The 19,811-nt window shown below is 44.9% G+C and overlaps 1 protein-coding gene across 1 annotated transcript in view; it reads right to left on the bottom strand.

The window, feature by feature from the left end:
* Positions 1-19,811, bottom strand: part of CORO1C (coronin 1C) — a 78,533-nt gene that overhangs the window by 5,337 nt on the left and 53,385 nt on the right. Inside the window, exons 4-8 of the mRNA XM_068990094.1 lie at positions 8,766-8,895; positions 4,987-5,168; positions 3,157-3,276; positions 2,177-2,281; positions 666-811 (exon numbers count right to left, since the gene is read on the bottom strand). Coding sequence (XP_068846195.1) covers positions 666-811; positions 2,177-2,281; positions 3,157-3,276; positions 4,987-5,168; positions 8,766-8,895 — 683 coding nt within the window. The remainder of the gene's footprint in view (positions 1-665; positions 812-2,176; positions 2,282-3,156; positions 3,277-4,986; positions 5,169-8,765; positions 8,896-19,811) is intronic.

The following is a 19,811-nucleotide window of genomic DNA, read 5'->3' as shown; positions in this document are numbered from 1 at the left end:
GGCATGATCATATGCTTGCTAATGTCGTGCTAGTTATTTTTTTTGTTTAAAATGGCCAGCAGTCGGTTGGTACTGAGGAAAAAGCCTGCCCCTTAGGAAAGTCACTAGCATCATGGGATATGCATTTTTAAAAACTCCACAGAGTAGCAGAGAGAGGCAGATGTTACACAACACAGATGAGCTTCCTAAGCCAACTAACCTAACGCCGGCTATGGATCTCTGCTTCTCTAGTTTCAGATCCATGGGGTCCACGAGCCGGTTAGGACCCTGGCAGGTCCCCCCACAGGGCAGGAGAACCACCCCTCAGTTCCATCCTGGGGACAGGCTCCCTGGTTGCCTGCCAGGGGCACTGGCCGAGCTGCAGCCTGAAGATGAGAGACAAAGATGTCACTGAATCAGGGTGTGGGTCACCCCAGCGAAGCCACTGACTGCTGTGTTTCAAGTTTATAATCTGGAGGACGGGGAGGGCACAGTTGGAGTAAATGATTTTGAATGGTTCCTTCTTGCTCTCAAATCCCATGTTTCTAAGAAGGAAATGAGACACTAGTTCTACGATTCTACTGCACACACAGAGGTAGAAAGACTGGGCACAGCAGAATCACCAGCTCTCACAGAACACGGACGGCGTAAGCCTTCGAAATGCTCTCCAAGACCAATTCTTTTACCTGGCAATCTCACATTTGTTGACATCGAGTCCCCTCTTAGGCATGTAGCCCATCCCCCTCTGCGGCTCCTTGCTGCTGAACGTATTGAGGTAGTGGACATAAGGGGATTCGTCCGTGATCTCAAAGTAGCGGATACTGCTGTCGCCCTACGAGAAACAGGAGATGTGAGCCAAAACACTTGGTTTAGGTGGGCGTCTGACTCCTCCCTGAACTCAGCACTGACTGGGACTCCGCTACAGTGCTGACCTTTTCCTCCCCTTATGAGGCTTGGCCTCAGATGGTTTTGCTTTCTGGCAGGACAAGCCCTCGCTCATGCAAGGCTAGCATGCCCTCCAAACAGCCTCTTCTTGAGGGCTCTGACTGTCCTGCGCTGCATCTGACACTGAGGCAGTCAGGGAGGAAAGGTTCATCGCCCAAAGGAATGATTTTAACATTCCTTCTTGGCACAGGTCTGAGGGCACTAACACCAGACAACAGGAGAAGAAGTAAGATTTCTCTAGTGAAGAAACATTAGTTTCAGCGAGCACCCTTTAACTTCAGATTGGAATGCTATCTCACTGCAATCTGTCAGGTTCTGTGATCATTTTGCGTAGATGGTCCAGAGTGTTTGAAGACCTGAGTACACTAGCCTGAGTATAAATAACTATCACGCAGTTACATGAAACTGAGAATGAAGGCAGTCCTGCCTGGCAGAGGGGACAGAAGAGGTCTGTGGAAGAAGTGATGAAGAGCTGGGCAGTGCCCCACCCTCCTCTCCTTTCCCATGATCTCCATCTGTTTCAATGACGTAACTATCTAAAGCAATGAAGACAAGCTAATCACACACTGCTTTCTACATACTCACAATAACTTTCCACCCAGTGCTAGTAACATCTGGCTGACGATGTGGTCTATGGATGCTGTTAACATCGCAAGTACAACTTTCAAGGAAACAGACAAGATCTCAGTTTCTAAGTAACTGACCTATAAAAATGTCAAGCAGGTCTGCAGCTCACTCCATCAGTTGTGAACCAGAAGTAATAATAAGACACCCCTAGCTTCACCCAGCGAGGGACTATCTGACAGGTTTGGGGAAGGGAACACATCAACAGATTTATTTTTATTAATTCAATTACTTCAACTACAAAAGTTCTTTAAGATTATTGAACCTACAAAAAAAGAAGGGATGCTGAGGCCACCACTTTCTAAAATGATGTAACAGTAAGGAAGATAAAGCTGCCAGCACTTTAGTTAGGCAGAGATCAGCAGGCAGCAGAAAGGGGTTCCGAGTTTCGTGTGGGGTCTTCCTGTAATGAATGTCACCTTCTGACACTTGAGTTGGGCCACATAATCCAAGATCTGGCTCTTAACAGAATTCCAGGAGTGAGAACCCTCTGGAGAGTCTCTGAGGCCGTCAAAAGCTCGTATCTACAAAGTGCTCTATACAATTGCCCATCTACTAAAGCTCTGAAGGATAAACTTTTCTTCTTACAGGATTAAATTTAAGATCAAACAGGAAAACTACTGCTTACCTTGCCACATAAGTAAATGATACTAGTGTCGGGGTCGTAGAAAGGTAGCAAAACCCCATTGCTAGTGTCCATTTCATGAAGAGCAATTGGTTCCTCCATATTTTTCTGGAAGAAAAAGTTTATATATACATACACATATATGTATACACACACAAACACACGTACATACACACACATTTTAAAAGATGAATTTTCATAAGATGGTACATTCTTTCACCTCTAAGTTAGCCATTTCCCTAAAATAATGAAAGTTTAAACAACACACATGTAATATTCATATGTGTAATTACCAGTAAGAATACTATATGAGATCCAGCTCACTGACGTGTGTTGACTTGACTGCATAATTAATGCACCCATCAGTGTGATCCCATGAGAGACAAGACAGTCCTTCTCTTCTGTGACTACTTTCTTTTTAAAGTACTTTTTTCTTATAAAAAAAAAAACTCATGTTCTTTAGAAAGTTACAAGGTACAGGAAAAATACAAAACTCATCGCATACGCCATAACCCCACAGTCCAGCACGGGGCGACGACTGCTTTGGCCTACTTCCTGTAGCACACGAGCACACACAGAGTGGGGGCACACCCTACACGCAGTCCAGTACTTTCCCCACTTGTGCTGTCAGGAACATTTTCCCAAGCAGGACTACTTTGATCTAGACATTTGATCACGCTCTTTAGAAAACATTTTAACTAAGTTTAGAACTTACTTCCCAAGTCTGAGACAGTGGACTCTTCATGCATTCTTTCAAAAAACAGCAGTAAACATGGACTCCTTGGGAGCATCAAGAATGCATTTTTAAAACACACTCAGCAGTAAGTCTCCAGTGAGGATGAGAACATCACATCCAATTTAATGAGCGGGAGTTCAGCATATGACACCAAGAACCCTACCATCTACTGACCCACCTCAAGGCGCGCTCAGAAAAGGAAAGGCTCGAGGCTGTGAAGGGGTAGCAGGGCCGCGACGGCACGTACCGGGTTCCAGAGAGCCAGCTGCCGCTCGCTCATGCGACTGAAGCCAGTGGTGAAGACATTGCCGTCTGCCAGGAAGATGGCTCTCATGGGTCGGGCTCCTTCATGTGCTTTCTCCTTCTCCTGGGTGAGAAAGCAAAGAGGCACTTTACACATAGTCAGACTGCAGGAAGGAAAAGTGAGGGAGAGCGGGGACTCAGTGAACCCAGCTACACCCCACATGCCACTCACATCAAAGGTGTGACTGTGTGCGCGCACCTGTGTGCGATATGCACACGTCAGTGCTGACCACCTCCCCTCCCTGAAGGAGGAGGAAGCAGAGACACTGAGGGATCTGGCCGAGGCCCCTCGGCAGGAGAGCGAGCAAGCACGCCAGGCCTGGACTGAAAGGCCTCAGCCCTCCACCAGCCCCTGCCACCAACTCCAGTCCAGCCTCCGCAAAAACATGTGAAAGGGCTCTGCCAAACATTTGTTTCTCAAAAGTATGGTAATAACCTAAAGGTGGGTATACGCTATGGCATCCAGCAGTTTCATGGGACAGGAAGTCGAGTCTGGTTAACCCCTTCCTTGGACTCATCTGTTCAGTGGGAGCCCACCAGCTCTGCCCTATGGAAGGTTCTAGTGGAGAAACCACACGCACAGGGCCTTGATAAGCACTGGCCATGCCTGTCGCCTGACTCATAAAAAGCAATGCCGGGCAAGAGCTACCTTCTCAGAGAAGGGCTGTGACGGGGCACAGAGTAGGGGAGAAGTGACTGAAGGCCTGCCTGTCCATCTTTGTCATAACGTGTGATTTTGTGGAGGCCGAGCTCAGAGAGCAGGACAAAGGATGCTCTGCTGAGGGAAGAACGCTCGGCGTCATCAGGCCCTTTAACAACCAACTGAGGAGCAGGGGAGGGAATCCACTGAGCTACCTGTAGTCCTAGGCCAGCATGCGGTTAAAACTCGGTGGGTTAGCTGATCTAGACTTGCCAAGTCTTTTTTTTTGAAGGGTGATATTGTATCTTCAACTCAATGTTTCTTGCTTATTGCTTTTGGTCGTGCTGGGTCTCTGCTGTTGCCTGAGGGCTTTCTCTACTTGTGGTGAGGGGGCTACTCTAGCTGTGCTGTGCAGGCTTCCCACTGCAGCGCCTCTCTTGCTGAGGGGCCCGGGCTTCTGCACTGCGGTCTCAGGCTCTAGAGCACGGGCTCCACAGTTGCCATGTGTGGGCTTAGCTGACCCACAGCATGTGCCTCTTCCCAGATCCGGATTGAGCCCATGCCTCCTGCATTGGCAGGTGGATTCTTCACCACTGAGCCACCAGGGAAGCCCTAGACTTGCAAATTCTTAAGCAAACTGATTTTAAAAAATTGTCTCTCTGTGAGAAATGGTTGCCAACTGAGAGGGAGAAAGTGAAAAACAGAAAGTGAAGTCGCTCAGTTGTGTCCGACTCTGCGACCCCATGGACTGTAGCCTACCAGACTCCTCCGTCCATGGAATTTTCCAGGCAAGAATACTGGAGTGGGGAGCCATTTCCTTCTCCAGGAGATCTTTCCGACCCAGGGATTGAACCCAGGTCTCCCACATTGCAGGCAGATGCTTTACCATCTGAGCCACCAAGGAAGTCTTACCAGGAAGGCTTGGGTAAAAGCTGCATATGCACAGCTCTGCAGAGAAGGGCGACTGGGAGACAGAAGCCCAGACAAGCCTTTTCTGATTCACAGCTGAGTCTCTGTACACAGCAAGGGTCCACGGACTGGCAGCCCAGCCTCTCTGGTCTGTGTTAAAAAGCAGAAAGCTCTCACCCACTGGAGCACTATAAATACAGCGGCTGTTGCCCTAAGAATACTTACAGCAACAATCTCCTGTTTCCTCGGATCGATTACTCTCACTTTCTTGTCTTTGGAGGCTGTGCAGATCAGACTACCGTTTCGGTTCCAGCTGACATTGTAAATCATGTCTGAATGCATGTCGTCCAAGTTTATCAGGGCTTCCCCGGTCCCCACGTTCCAGATGATGATGGCATTATCACAGCCTGCAAGCAAGCAGAACCACACCCTCAGGGATGAGAAATGCCTGCACAACAACACGTCTGTGAAAACCATAAGCACAGGGAGGATAAATACACATATGTACTGAAATGAAGATGCTAATTATAAGAAGCCCCACTTGCCAGGAGTCAAAACCTGAAACGACCATAGAAAAAAGAGATTTGTGTAAAACAAACATGGCAAAGGAAAAATACAGCTTGTTAAGTCTGGGTTCATGTGAAACAAACAAGAACACCAAGCAAACAAAAACAAAGAACTGCAAGAAAATAAAATCCTATTTTTTTCAAAATAGAGTTAACTGGGCTGGTGGACCCTGAGTGACTAAGTTTCCTTTTCTAGTAAAACATGCATCAGAACGAATATAGCTTCTTTCTTTTCCGGAGAAACTAAAAATAAAGGGTTTAAATAACTGTTTAGGAGGCTCAAGACAAAGACTGGGTAGGAGGCTACTGCAATCAATGGTGCTGTAAGACACAGTCTTGGACCAAAGCATGTAAATTACAGTAAGTGAACGGAAATGCCCAGCCATCTGCTCATAGCAGATTTTTATCTTCAAAAAGGAAAGAAAAATAGGCCAAGACTGGCCTGGTTTGAGAAGCACAAACTGCCATTAAATAGGCACATAAATTCAGAATGTGATCCCCAAAGAGGCCACAGGTCAACTGAGCCACAGCCCCTCAGCTCATCAACCCATCTTCCCTCCATGGTCAGCCCCCTGTCCTCGAAGCCCCTTTAAAAAGAAGTACCACTTGCTGCTTCCAGGACATGAGCACAAGGAGGAAGCAACATGAAGGATGGACATCCTGAAGGCAAAACTCTTGTCAATAAGCCAATTCTGCAAACACTGAGAAAAATAAGCTACTGATAACCAGGACAGCTAAGTTACCTAAGGGTTCAGTCAGTTCAGTCACTCAGTCGTGTCCGACTCTTGGCGACCCCATGAATCACAGCACGCCAGGCATCCCTGTTCATCACCAAATCCTGGAGTCCACCCAAACTCATGTCCATTGAGTCGGTGATGCCATCCAACCATCTCATCCTCTGTTGTTCCCTTCTCCCCCTGCCCTCAATCTTTCCCAGCATCAGGGTCTTTTCAAATGAGTCAGCTCTTCTCATCAGGTGGCCAAAGTATTGGAGTTTCAGCTTCAACATCAGTCCTTCCAATGAACACCCAGGACTGATCTCCTTTAGGATGGACTGGTTGGATCTCCTTGCAGTCCAAGGGACTCTCAAGAGTCTTCTCAAAAAAAAAAAAAAAAGAGTCTTCTCCAATACCACAGTTCAAAAGCATTAATTCTTTGGTGCTCAGCTTTCTTTATAGTCCAACTTTCACATCCATACATGACTACTGGAATAATCATAGCCTTGACTAGATGGACCTTTTTGACAAAGTAATGTCTCTGCTTTTTAATATGTTGTCTAGGTTGGTCATTATTTTCCTTCCAAGGAGTAAGCGTCTTTTAATTTCATGGCTGCAATCACCATCTGCGGTGATTTTGGAGCCCCCCAAAATAAAGTCAGCCACTGTTTTCACTGTTTCCCCATCTATTTGCCATGAAGTGATGGGACCGGATGCCATGATCTTCGTTTTCTGAATGTTGAGCTTTAAGCCAACTTTTTCACTCTCCTCTTTCATTTTCATCAAGAGGCTTTTTAGTTCCTCTTCACTTTCTGCCATAAGGGTGGTGTCATCTGCATATCTGAGGTTATTGATATTTCTCCCGGCAATCTTGATTCCAGCTTGTGCTTCCTCCAGCCCAGTGTTTTTTTCATGATGTCCTCTGCATATAAGTTAAATAAGCAGGGTGACAATATACAGCTTTGACGCACTCCTTTTCCTATTTGGAACCAGTCTGTTGCTCCATGTCCAGTTCTAACTGTTGCTTCCTGACCTGCATACAGGCTTCTCAGGAGGCAGGTCAGGTGCTCTGCTAGTCCCGTCTCTTTAGAAGCAGGAAATGGGTGGAAAAGCTGCACGACAGTATGAAGAGCTGGCACTAAACTCTGGGATGGAGACTTGACCCGTCTTCTTCCTCCTTCATCACAGGCAAATAAGTAGCTCCAGCCGCTGTGGATGGATCATGTAGTCTTAAAATATACACAATGCTGCAATCAACCATTCTCCTCAGCTTGTACAAGGGAGATTGGGCTTGGTCTGCCGATGATACCCTAGGTCTGACCTCGATGAGGCAGGCAGTAGGGTATTTTCCATGATGGAATTCCACCTTTGGACTTGTTTTTTCTCCTTATCAGACTGAGGTTCTGAGTAAAACGCTGGAAGGGTTCCCAGTTATAGTCAATTGTGATTTAAAAAAACAGAATCTTTTTTTTTAAAAGTAGTTCTTGGTTTCAATAGGCACCAGGCATTAGATTTTTAAATTAACGTACTATATTACAAATACCTTTCATTCCTACTTAAAACCTGGACTTCTCCCCGCCTTTTTACTGGTAAAGTGAAAGAATTTAAAGTTCTACCACTAACATTAGCACTGCATTTTTAATAAGCCAATTTTTTTAAGGTACAGTTTACATACAAGGCACTCATTTTAAGTATACACTGGTTAAGTTTTGACAGACATATATACTCATCTAGCCACTATCACAGTCGAGATCTAGAACATTTCCATCACCCAACAAAGCTCCTTCCTGTCCTTTGTGTTGCTCCTATGATAGTAGATAAACGCTGATATTTCTGAAGAAAGAAAAAGATTTCTTTAAGATGAAACTTGGAAACTATGCAAGTGGGAAAGCAGTAGGGAACAACTAGGACTTGGTCACAAGATTCACTGCAGCGCTGTTTAACAGTAAAAAAGCAGAAGCAGCCTCAATGTCTAAAAACAGAGGACTAACTAAATAAACAGAGGTATCCAGACAATGGACTATTAATGAAGTCATTAAAAATATCACACAGTATGTATGAAAAGGACCACAGTGTACCAGCAAGTGCAGAAAGCAGGTCACGTGAAAGAGTCTGAACCCTTCTTTGTGCGTAAAATCATTTATGCACACAGAAATATCTTCTGGAAACATCAAAATGGGGTAATAATTATGTTTCCTCTGGGTGATGGGGTTATAAGTGATTTTTATTTTCTCCTTTTTGTTTATATATATTCTCTATAATATACATGGACGACAAGGAGAAACATGGAAGTATTTTTAAAAGGAAAGAACATATTAAACTAACAAGATCAACCCAACACTGGCAGCAATACCAGAGCTCCTGACTCCTACCTGGGCTCCTTCTACCACATCAGGAACAACTACAACAGAGGGCTGTGGGGGCCCCAGCGGGAACCGTGGCTGCTGAGGCTCACTAGCGTCACAAAGTGCTAGACACACTAAGTAAGTGCAAGTCCGTTCCTGCTTCTAGACAAGAAGTCCACAGCTCCCACTGGATCTGCCCAAGTGGCCTTAACAGACACACACACACGGGCGCACGTGGGTTGGGGGACACCTGCACCCCACCCTGGGTTCTTCTGATTTCACAGCTGCCAGCACAGTCGGAGCATGTCTGTTGCTCCCCCAACACGGAGCTGTGGGGAGTGAGGGGGAGAGGAAAGCAGAGGCCGCTCAGCTCCTACCTGCGCTGAGAAGCACATTGCGGGCCGTCGGGTGCCAGGCTACGATGCCAACTCTCTTTGAGTGGCCTTCTAAGATGACCACGGGCTCGGTCAGGGAAAGGGTGAGTCCATTTTCTGGGATCTGCCATACCTGTTGGAAGAGGAAGAAAGGTGATCCACATGAAAGTGGTCGGCTTTTGTTATCACATTTACTGTGACCATCCTGTGGGAAGCCTCACTGTGCGTAAACAGAACGCACAGTGGTCTCCGGGTGAAAGGTAGAATGTGGTGAAACATGACTAGCTGTTTTTCAAATGGAGTAGGATAACAAAGAACAAAATATCCATAAGCTCTAAAAATGGTAGGCCTCTCTGGCTTCTACTTACTATTAGTGGAGATTTTATTTTATATTCACTGTTAAGTTAAAAACTCTCCAGTTAGAACCACACCAAAAAATTGAAAGAAAAATTAAAAATGACTGAAGCAAGCACCCACAAAAAGAAGCACTGGGGTGAAAACCCCTAGGTAAGCCCATGGTCTTGAGGGGAAAGCAACTCTATCCACCAGAGGTTCTTGGGTGGCGGCATAGTTTTTCAAACATCATATTTTCTATAATTTTACATTGGGAAAATAAAAAGATACCTAAGAGTTTTATAACAAATACTGAAGAAATGTTCTTACAAAAGAAAAACCTTAATTGGACTTCATCAAAATTAAAAACTTTTGTGTTTCAAAGGATACCATCAAGAAAGGGACAAGACAACCCACAGAATGAGAGAAAATAATTTATGTCATATATCTGAAAAACGAGTTTTTCTAGACAATATAAAGAGCGCAATAAGAAAAGAAAAGTAATCCCATTTTTTAAAATGAGCAAGAAATCTAGATATTTCTTCAAGGAAGATATACAAATGGCAAAAAAGCACATGAAGAGCTGTTCAACATTATCAGCCACCAGGGAAACACAAATCAAAACCACAATAACATATCACTTCATACTCACTAGAAGTTTGGAATTAAAAAGACAGATACCAACAAGTATTGGGGAGGATGTAGAGAATTCAGAGCCCTCATACACTGCTGGCTAGAATGAAAAAGAGTGTAGCCGCTTTGGGCAACAGTTTAGAAATTCATCAAAAGATCAAGCACAAAGTTACTCTATGATCCAGCAATTCCACTTCTAGGTATCTACCCAAGAGAAAGGAAAATATATGTTCTGCACCATAAACCTATTATTATTCATCACAGCCAAAAGGCAGAAACAACCCAAATGTCCAGCAACTGACGAATACAAGAAATGTGAAACACAAAGGAATATATGACCAAAGAAAGGATGAAGTTCTGACACACTGGGCTTCCCTGTGGGTTCAGTGGTAAAGAATTCGCCTGTCGATGCAGCTTTGATCCCTGGGTGGGGAAGAGTCCCTGGACAGAGGAACCTGCCAGGATTCAGTCCATGGGATTGCGGAGTCGGACACAACTGAGCATGCACACATTGACAGATGCTACAACGTGGAGGAAGCTTGACAATGTTAGGTTAAGTAAAAGAAGCCAGTGATGACAACCCACATATTGTAGGATTCATGCATATGAGATGTCCAGAAAGGAAAATCTACAGAGGCAGAAAGTTTATTAGTGGTTGCTTAGTGCTGGGGGTGTGTGTGTGCATGTGCAACAGCTCAGAACATGGGGTTTCTTTCTGAGGTGGTGAAAACATTCTAAAATTGTCTGCAGTGATAAGTGGCACTTATCTGTGAATATACTAAAGACCACTGAATTGTACACTTCAAATGGGTGAGCTATATGTAAATTAAATCTCAATAAAGCTGTTAAAACCAGATATTAAATAACATTTAAACTTTTGAGAAGATTAAAACAATTATTTTCTTCTGTATGAAGATTAAGTAAATCTTCTACCATAAAAGAGTTTATGCAACTAGTTCGTAACAAATTTAGAACTTGCCAGTGGAAAAAATCATGCTCAACAGTGGAACAAGTGAGAAACAGAATTTTCCTTTGTTGGGGATTCTTAAGGAGGAGACAAACAACTGTCTGTTTTCAATTGCTTAGTGGAGGCACAGTCTGGATTAGGAGTGGTTAAGGTTCAGCTTGGTTCTGTTGTCCTGCAAAGAATCAGAACAAAAAGGGTGCCAGTCTGAGGACTGCAGGAAAGTCGTGAATTATGGGATTATTCATAAACCTGACTTCTGAGGGCTTAGGAAAACCACCTAATTTCCCCTGAATGCTCCATCATTCAGCGGGTTTTAAGGCAGATGTGAACCAGCATGGGAAGGCAAGGGGGACCGACCTTGCTCCTTCCCACCCATCACCCAGACCAGGCTTCTCTCCTCCGAACAAAACAGACTCTGGCCTGTGGCCCCCTCTCTTGGAGTGTGGGTATCTGCTACCCTCTAGTGTTACCTGTTTGCTTTCCCCTGTTTTTATTCAAGGGTTTATGATCAGTAAAACAGCTCCACATTGAACTTGGCTATTTGAAAGTAAAGCAGGACAGAAATTTTGAACAGAAAACAAGTACTGATTTAATCAAAGCACGAAGTCGGCAGAGAAACAGTTAGGAAGTGGGACTTCAATGACTCAACAGGAAATGCATTTTGCAAAATGAATTCTGACCAGGCTTGGGACAGAAAGCATGTAATTCCACATGCTGTCTCCAGGTGGCACTGTGACCACGGGCTGCCGGGTTTTCCCACAAGGATCGTAAAACCTTCAGTGCCTGACTGACCCCGATTAAATAGTGCATTTTCTAAATCCCTAATGAGGCGTGGAGTGATGGGTGGCTTTGGATATAATCAGCATTTCCTGTCTTAAACATGAGAGCTCATAACGGGACTTCATCTCTTCTTTCTCAAGTTTCTTCCTCCATCTTTTCTTTGGATGGCAAGGAGATTTTAGTGATGGAGCATAATATTTATTATATACTTTTAAAAATGAGGAAATTCTTTGTCCCTTCTTTATCTAACTTTTGGCAGACCCATGGTTCCATCAACAAGGCTTATGCATTTCACGCAGACACCTAACCCATCGTACTACCTCGGTCACTCACTCACGAGCACTCTCCTTGAGTAGCCACCGTAACACAGGCCCACTACCAGGCAAGGAGAAGGACAACTGAACTTAGATCTTGCTCTCAAGAGGTTTATAGCCTTAACAAAGCAGAGTGGTCGGTCTATGAGACCGAAAGTCAAAAACAGCAAAGTCGAACAGAAAGCTGGAGCATGGGCTTGGGAGCCAAACAGATCTTCCTTCCACTCCAGCCCAGGCCTCTTACGGTGATGGTCAAAGGGCTCAGCACAGGAAAGGGTCAGACTTCATTTAGTGCCGTGAGAAAGTCCTGGAACAGTGCCTGACACACACTCAGTGCCCCCAGTACAGTGCAGGGGGGAGGAATATCCTAATTCTTCTACATATCAGCTGTATGACCTTAGGGACATTCACCTAACCTATCTGGACCTCAAGCTTCCTCGCCTATAAAATGGGAATAATAAGGAATTTGCTCTCACTGGGGTTGTCCGGAGACCAATGCAACAACATGAATCTAAAGCACTCAGAACAACGCCTGGCCTAAGGCAGGCTCTGGGTAAGTGTTAGCTGTAGTTGTTACTTGTCTTTTTCACCAGGAAACCACAGAGTCTACATTACCAACGTGACACTGATATGAGCTAAGTGGAGTGAAAATTAAGTGTCACGAGGTTGCCTTCCTGCCACCTGAGTCTGGTACATCCAGGAAGATTCCCTGAGGAGACACCTCTAAGGATGAATAGGAGTTAGGTGACAGGTGGAAGCAGGAAAGAAGGAAGGGGAGAGGGAAGGAAGGAAATCAAGGATCTAGTTTTAAAAGAAAACAGCTGTAGGGAGCAATTTTCTAAAGAGTAGATGCTCCAAAGAGGCTGGCTGAGGGGCTGGGAGACAGCAGAGTAAGAAGATAACCCTGGCAGGAGAGTCCAGCAGGAGGGGACAGTGACTGTGTGGGGAAACTCCTGTTCGAGGAGACACAGACAGCAGCCCTCCAGCCTCTGCAGGGAGGAAGGTGGACTCGGGAAAGGCCTGGCACACCTATAGGTCCTTCCACACGAAGTGGACACAGCCCTGCATGGTGCCCGCTGAGCTGGCTCACAGACCCGCTGGCACGTGGCTCTCTGCCCTTTGCTGGGCTGCCTGCTACTGCCACAGTGGCCTTCCAGTTTGGACTGGAGAGGTCGCGGGAGTCCCATTCAGTCTATGTTTAGTTTTCCTGCGCACGACCTGGGATGCAGGCTGGTGTGGACGCTGGCCAGGATATCAGAGACCAGGTCTCCGCCAGAGCTGGGACGCTAACTGGCCACGTCAGCATGAAAAAGGGGCTTCACTTCCGGGAGCCTCAATTTCCTTGTTCGATTCAAGGGGCAGCAGCAGCTCTGCCCTCTCAGGGTAACTGGAAAGGTCAAACACGTCGAAACATTCTGCACCCCTAAGCACCACCCAAAGGTGAACTACTGCAAATGGAGTGACCTTTGACTAAACTGTCACCTCTCTTGGGCCTGGGTTTCCTGAGTAGTGAAATGGGACATGCTCCTGCCTCACTGTGCTGTTAACAGTGATTAAATACAATCACCACATGAAGGCTTAAAACAGCGCCTGGCAAATAAAAAGGATCTACGTTCATGATTATTTTTCTTGTTGGAACTGTGACCCCTATGACCCCAATATGTAATTTTAAGTCTGAACAGCAGGATTCTTGGCAATGACATTAATTTGTCTTCAAATTAATTCAGCCCTGTACCTAACTGCCTAATTTATGTCCAAGATATCCCATGTGTGAAAGCTCTAGTTCACGCCCAGCCAGTCAGCACAGAGAAGATCAGCTCTCATCTCCAGGCTGGTCCGCTAGCTCCTCTGTGCTCCGTGGCCTCGGCAAGGACTCTGATACCACTCGCTCTTCCAGACTCATACTCGGGGAGCAGCGAGGAAAAGAGGCCTCAGACACCCTCTGCTGAACCCTCAGCGGGCATTCAGCCTGGCAGCCCCTACAAGCTATCCCCTCACCTCCTGGCTTTTTTCTTATTTTTTAAAATAATACTGTGTATTCCTGGCATTTTCTGTGTGGATGATACATTACTAAGGCAATGTTTTATCTTGTTTCGTTTTGAAAGAAAGAAAGAAAGTGAAGTCGCTCAGTCGTGTCTGACTCTTTGCGACCCCATGGACTGTAGCCTACCAGGCTTCTCTGTCCATGGGATTCTCCAGGCAAGAATCCTGGAGTGGGTTACCATTTCCTTCTCCAGGGGATCTTCCCGACCCAGGGATCAAACCTGGGTCTCCCGCATTGGAGGCAGATGCTTTAACCTCTGAGCCAAAGAAAGGGGGAAAAAATACCACCAGTCTTTAGGGCTTTCAGATAAAAAAGCGAATCAGTGAGTGAAAAGCCAACATGGTTCTGGAAAAAAACAACTTTAAGCCCCTGTTCAGGAATGACTGGCCTCCTTTTCCCATGTGAATTTCTGAATATGAAAAAAGACAGGTCCAGAGAACAGTTCTAACAGGAAAAAAGTGAGGAAAATTAAGAAAAGCGGATTTCTCTCAAAGCAGTCATTTTAAAGTGTATCTGTTTGACGGTTTTATTTCTCAAACACAGCGCAAATTTAAAGCAAACAGAAAGTGTTTCCAGACACCGCTTCCCTGCTTTAATTACCCGTCGTGAACTTGCTACCGGGCCAGCTACTGCAGTTATGGCCACAAAAAGGAGGATTCCCCACAAAGGCTGCGTTTTTTAAACGCAGAAGAAATCAACTCCAAAGGCAGAATGAAGGAAAGCGCTGATCTGAAGGGACAGGGAGAGGCTGAGACTGCAGCCGCTGCAGAGCAGCAACCCCCCCGCAGAAGCCGCCGTCCAACCACCCCCGCGGGCAGGACACCCCTCACGAACCGTGACACTGAGAACAACACTGGTCTTGAGAAAATCAAGAACTGAGAGTGGGGTTCCGATGTGCCAAGGAATAGCCCCTTGGCCGATGGCCCAGATGCAATCTGGACAGAATGGAAATAACAAGTCCTGCTGAATGACTGAGAGGGGTTGGAGCCCTGGGGAATGCGCTCTCATCACCAACCACGTCACTTCCATCTTTATTTCAAGGCAAAGCCCACAATAGAAAAATTTACAAAGGACGCAAAACTGGCTAAACTAGGGAGCTGATCACTGTTGATGTCCACAGGGGTGTTAAGACTGATTCGGGAAAAGGGAACAGTGGCCATTTAAGCCTCATCACCTGGGACCATCAGAACCTCCAGCTGAAGACAAGTCAGAGTGCTCCTCCTGCGGGAACATCCCCTCTCCCAGACTCTGGAAGAGCCAACCAGGCGGCCCCACTGTCTGGACAGCTGCTCTTTTGCATTTGTGTTTGCAGATAAGGGACAGTGTTGAATCGACACCATTCACTAAACCTACCTTGGTTGCTATTTGTATTATATAAGGTGTTGTTATTCTCTTGGAGCTAAAATTTTCCCAAATAAAATACTCAACAGCTGCAATCTTTCAAACTTTCTGTGAGGAGATTTTGTTAGAGAAAAGAACTCACAGTATCAAAAAATCTGGAAAACCTAGGAGCAGAGTAGTTTCCCGGAGCAGGGTTTATATCATTGCTATTTGCTTGTACAAAACATCACTTCAAGAAGCAGTCCACCAGGACTTCCCTGGAGGTCCAGGGGTGAAGACTGTGCACTTCCCCTGCAGGGAACACAGTGTCGATCCCTGGTCAGAGAACCAAGATCCCACACCACATGCCAAGTGGAGTGGCCAAAACATGAGAAGACAAGAACAAGCAGCACATCAAGGGCAAACTACGCCTGTAAATTTACCTTCAGGTGGCTTCAGGAAGCCGTCTCTAAACGATGAAGGGATGTACCATAAGGCTGGCATTCCTTCTCGAAAACTGCAATCAACACTAACATCAGTGTCACAGAGTCAATGCTCACACAATGAATTAACCACCACTTAAATGCAGAGGACATCGCAGAACTACACCATAAATATAAGAAGCAGTTTTTAAAACTAATTTAATCATTTACCATTTGGTAAACTGGTTTTGTTGTATTTTTTTCTACTGAATTATCTGCTGAAGATATTCTTACTGCCATGAATCCTCTGTAAGTATACATCAAAACTCACTATGAGAAAAATAACTCATTATATATTTATACCTTCCTTGATCTTCTCAATTGGCGTATTTGTGTGTTTATTTATTTAATTTAGTTTTTGAAACAAGTAAGGTAGCTAAGGCTGAGAGCATAGATAAATATATATACGTGGCCTGGGACTTTCTCAGCATCCTTTCTCTACAAGAGCTGGGCCCTGATAGCATTTGCAGCTCCTGGGCTATCACCAGGAGGAAACTAGAGCCAACTTCTCTTCTTCTTCTTTTTTTAATTAATAAAAGCTGCTGTTTGAAATTATTTGATCTATTGTATGGTGTTCTTTTACCTTCAGAACAAGTGGGAAATGACGTATTAAGAAGCAGGTGGGGTAGCAGATCAAATACTTCTTAAAAACTTTTTTTCAACTGCTGAGTTATTAAAGCATTTTGTAATTAGCCCAATAATATCAAATGATTTGAGGCAAATTAAGCGATTAAAATACCAGCCCCATACTTGAGGGACTAAAAAAAAGCTGGAGGAAGATTTATCCCACATTTACAAAATGTTCACTCTGGCAAAACCAATAAAGGGGCAACATGGGAGGATTCTAGGAAGACGGTGGTGTCAGCGGCAGATCTCCCCGAGTCCCTGCAGAAAAACATAGAGCGCTCAGATGACAAAACAAAACACAGGGACCACATTTACAGAAAACGAGGCGACGACCCAGATGCAAGCGGGTGGAGGAAAATCAACAACAGCCACACAACCCGTGTGCTGTCGGCCTCTGTGTGAAAAACTCATGGGGCAGCAAAGGGGGGCCCACAGACCTGAGCAGAGCAGGCTGTTACGAGACCACAACGGAAATGGGAGGGGCTCTGCCTTCCCCAACAGTGGACGAGAACAGGGGTCTGAAACAGCAAAGGTCTGAAGGGGCTGAGAAAGCTAGACCCCAGTATTCTAGAAGCCAGCCAGAGAAGACTCCCTTCTGAGACAGGCCCACACTGAGAGGCAATTCCAAGAAATGGAAGCAAAGCTGGGCAGGACCGAAGTAAGATGGACAAAGGAATCAGAAAGGTCAAATTAAAAGCAGGTCAGGAAATATACACCAAGCCACTGTGTTCCCCAGCACTACCTGAAAACGACAGAAGAGGGCGCTCTGCAAAGTTTGAATAGCTTTATAAACCAAGCCAGCTTTCAAAAGCTTTGGAAAAACTAAATTCACATAAAAATGAGAGACAGTAAAAACAAATAAATAAATAAATAAATAAAGGCCCCAAAACTACGAGAAAAAAAGAGAATAAGGTACAGAATAGCACCCCGACAGACAATGCAGAACACTAACAAGATCTGCGCCAAAAAACGATTTAAATACTATCACACACGCTTCAAAAGACATTATTAAGAGAATAAGACAGGAAACGTTGTAAGTCTGAACTTGAAAAATTCAAGAACAAGGTGGTGGAAATCAAGAAAAAATAAGATCTCAAAGTAAAAGTACTTTAGAAACAAAGGCTAACAAAGAAACTAAGAGCAAACAGACACAAATAACAACCCCAAAGAAATAAAAGGTAAAAAGCAGAAAAATTTTAGCCTACAAGAAATGAGTAAGAGGGATGCCTCTGGTACGCCCATGCAGGGGGCCAAGGCCCGCAGACCCCAGTGTGGCTGAAGTCTGCAGGTCCCGCCATGTGTGCACACCCGAGGGGCTCCTGAGCCACCCGCTGCCCCCAAGTCCAGTGACCCTGGGATGGAACCCTCGGAGGATCCGAACCTCTCCATTCCTCTTGCAGGTATCCGGGTTCCTGACCATGCCTTTCAGGCCCGACTCAGCCCAGGCATTTGGGGGACCACTTGCTTTCACCAGCGCCAACCTCAGCCCTCAGGCCAGCTCTCTGAATGTCGAGGAATTCCAAGACCTCTGGCCTTGTCTGTCCCTGGTGATTGACTGGGGACCAACTGGGGACAACCAGAGCCCTGAGGTTGACTAGGCTCAACTGTGGTCGATTTGCCTGTGGATGGAAAGTCTGGCATCCTTTGCCCGGTTGTGCCCTGGGGAGTATTGGGCCATCCTCCAGCAGTATGGGCTGCTCCCCTCACATGGATCCTGCCTGTGAAACTCTGGGGACGGAGGCCTGGGGACTGGTGCTGGACACTCTTGTGTCCGACTGCTGGTGGCTGGCAAGGGCTCTTTGCAGAGGCTGCTGGGGCTGCAGTGCTACTGGTCTGACCTTTTAAGGCAAAGTTTCTTTCTGAACACAATAGACAGACTAGGCCTCTGAAGCTGCTGGTTAAGCCTCACACCTGGTTGGGGAGGGGATATTTATTTATCTGTAATTTCATATATCAGTCACAAGCTGAAGAGAGGTTTTATGAACATTCCTAGGCTGGCCTTGATCTCATAAGTTTCTTCTTGTTTTGATTTCTGAAAAATAAATAACAGATTCGGAATCTAATGAAAGCCTCTTCTCTGGTGGACAGTGGCATTTCAGGTCCAAATCAGCTAACACCATCAGTTGGTGCTTTTTAAAAAGTCTCAAGTGACCAAAGGCATGAGTCTGTGCTCCTCAAACTGGGGTGAAGTTAGCATATAAACTGTAGACCCAAACATTGCTTCCACTGAACCAGGGGCTGGTTCTGTGCTGTAACTGCCTGGTGGAGAGTCATCATTATGTTTTAATGGCGGGAAGTAATAAGCTCTTGGTGGGGCAGAGGCATGGTGCGTTTGGGTCCAAATGAAAGAATAGTGAAAAATAAACCTCTACTGTCTTTTTCAGCCTTTTTTTCTAATTTATTCATAATATAAATTATAATGAATTATACCTACAACACCTTTATTTAAATCCAATGTCTACTCAGCAGCGTTTCTCTTTATCCAAATGTATATACCAAGTGTTAAACATAATTACTGTTGGGCATTTGAACTTTGTGTTTTCTTTAATAGACAGGAGTGCTATTAAACATCTTTGCAAATGCTAAAAAAAGGAGAAGAAAGGTTTGGAGAGAAACTGATAAATATCAAAGCTAGATAGATAATATCAAACATCAAAGAAAGACGATAAAGCACTTGGATAACAGGAGTCCCTGAAGGAAAAAACCAAAGCAAAAGAACAAATTTTGAAGACTTCTAAGTCAAGAAAACTTTCCTGGAGGGAAGAAAAAAAAAAAAAAAAAAGACCTGAAGCTACACTGAAAGAGCACATCACACACTCAGAAACACCAACTCAGAATAACCAAAAATAGTCTAGCAAAATTTACTACATTTTGAGAAAAAAACAAAAACCTTATGAACATCTAGGCAAAAAGAACATACTCTGTAAGGAAAAGAAAATTACACCATCATCTGGTTTTTTATAGCAACACTTCATGCCCAAATAAGATATTTAAATACTCAAGGAAATGCTGTGAGTGAGGATTTTATATCCAGAAAAATTTACCTTCAAGTATAAAGGTCAGAAAACAAAGATCACGGCATCTAGTCCCATCACTTCATGGGAAATAGATGGTGAAACAGTGGAAACAGTGTCAGACTTTATTTTTGGGGGCTCCAAAATCACTGCAGATGGTGACTGCAGCCATGAAATTAAAAGATGCTTACTCCTTGGAAGGAAGGTTATGACCATCCTAGATAGCATATTCAAAAGCAGAGACATTACTTTGCCAACAAAGGTCCGTCTAGTCAAGGTTACGGTTTTTTTCAGTGGTCATGTATGGATGTGAGAGTTGGACTGTGAAGAAAGCTGAGTGCCAAAGAATTGATGCTTTTGAACTGTGGTGTTAGAGAAGACTCTTGAGAGTCCCTTGGACTGCAAAGAAATCCAACCAGTCCATCCTAAAGGAGATCAGTCCTGGGTGTCCATTGGAAAGACTGATGCTAAAGCTGAAACTCCAATATTTTGGCCACCTCACGAGAAGAGTTGACGCACTAGAAAAGACTCTGAT

Source organism: Capricornis sumatraensis, chromosome 17 (assembly GCF_032405125.1).
Source record: "Capricornis sumatraensis isolate serow.1 chromosome 17, serow.2, whole genome shotgun sequence".
Lineage (NCBI taxonomy): Eukaryota > Metazoa > Chordata > Mammalia > Artiodactyla > Bovidae > Capricornis > Capricornis sumatraensis.
Note: the sequence above shows the minus strand (reverse complement) of the source record. Positions and strands in the feature narration are given on the sequence as shown.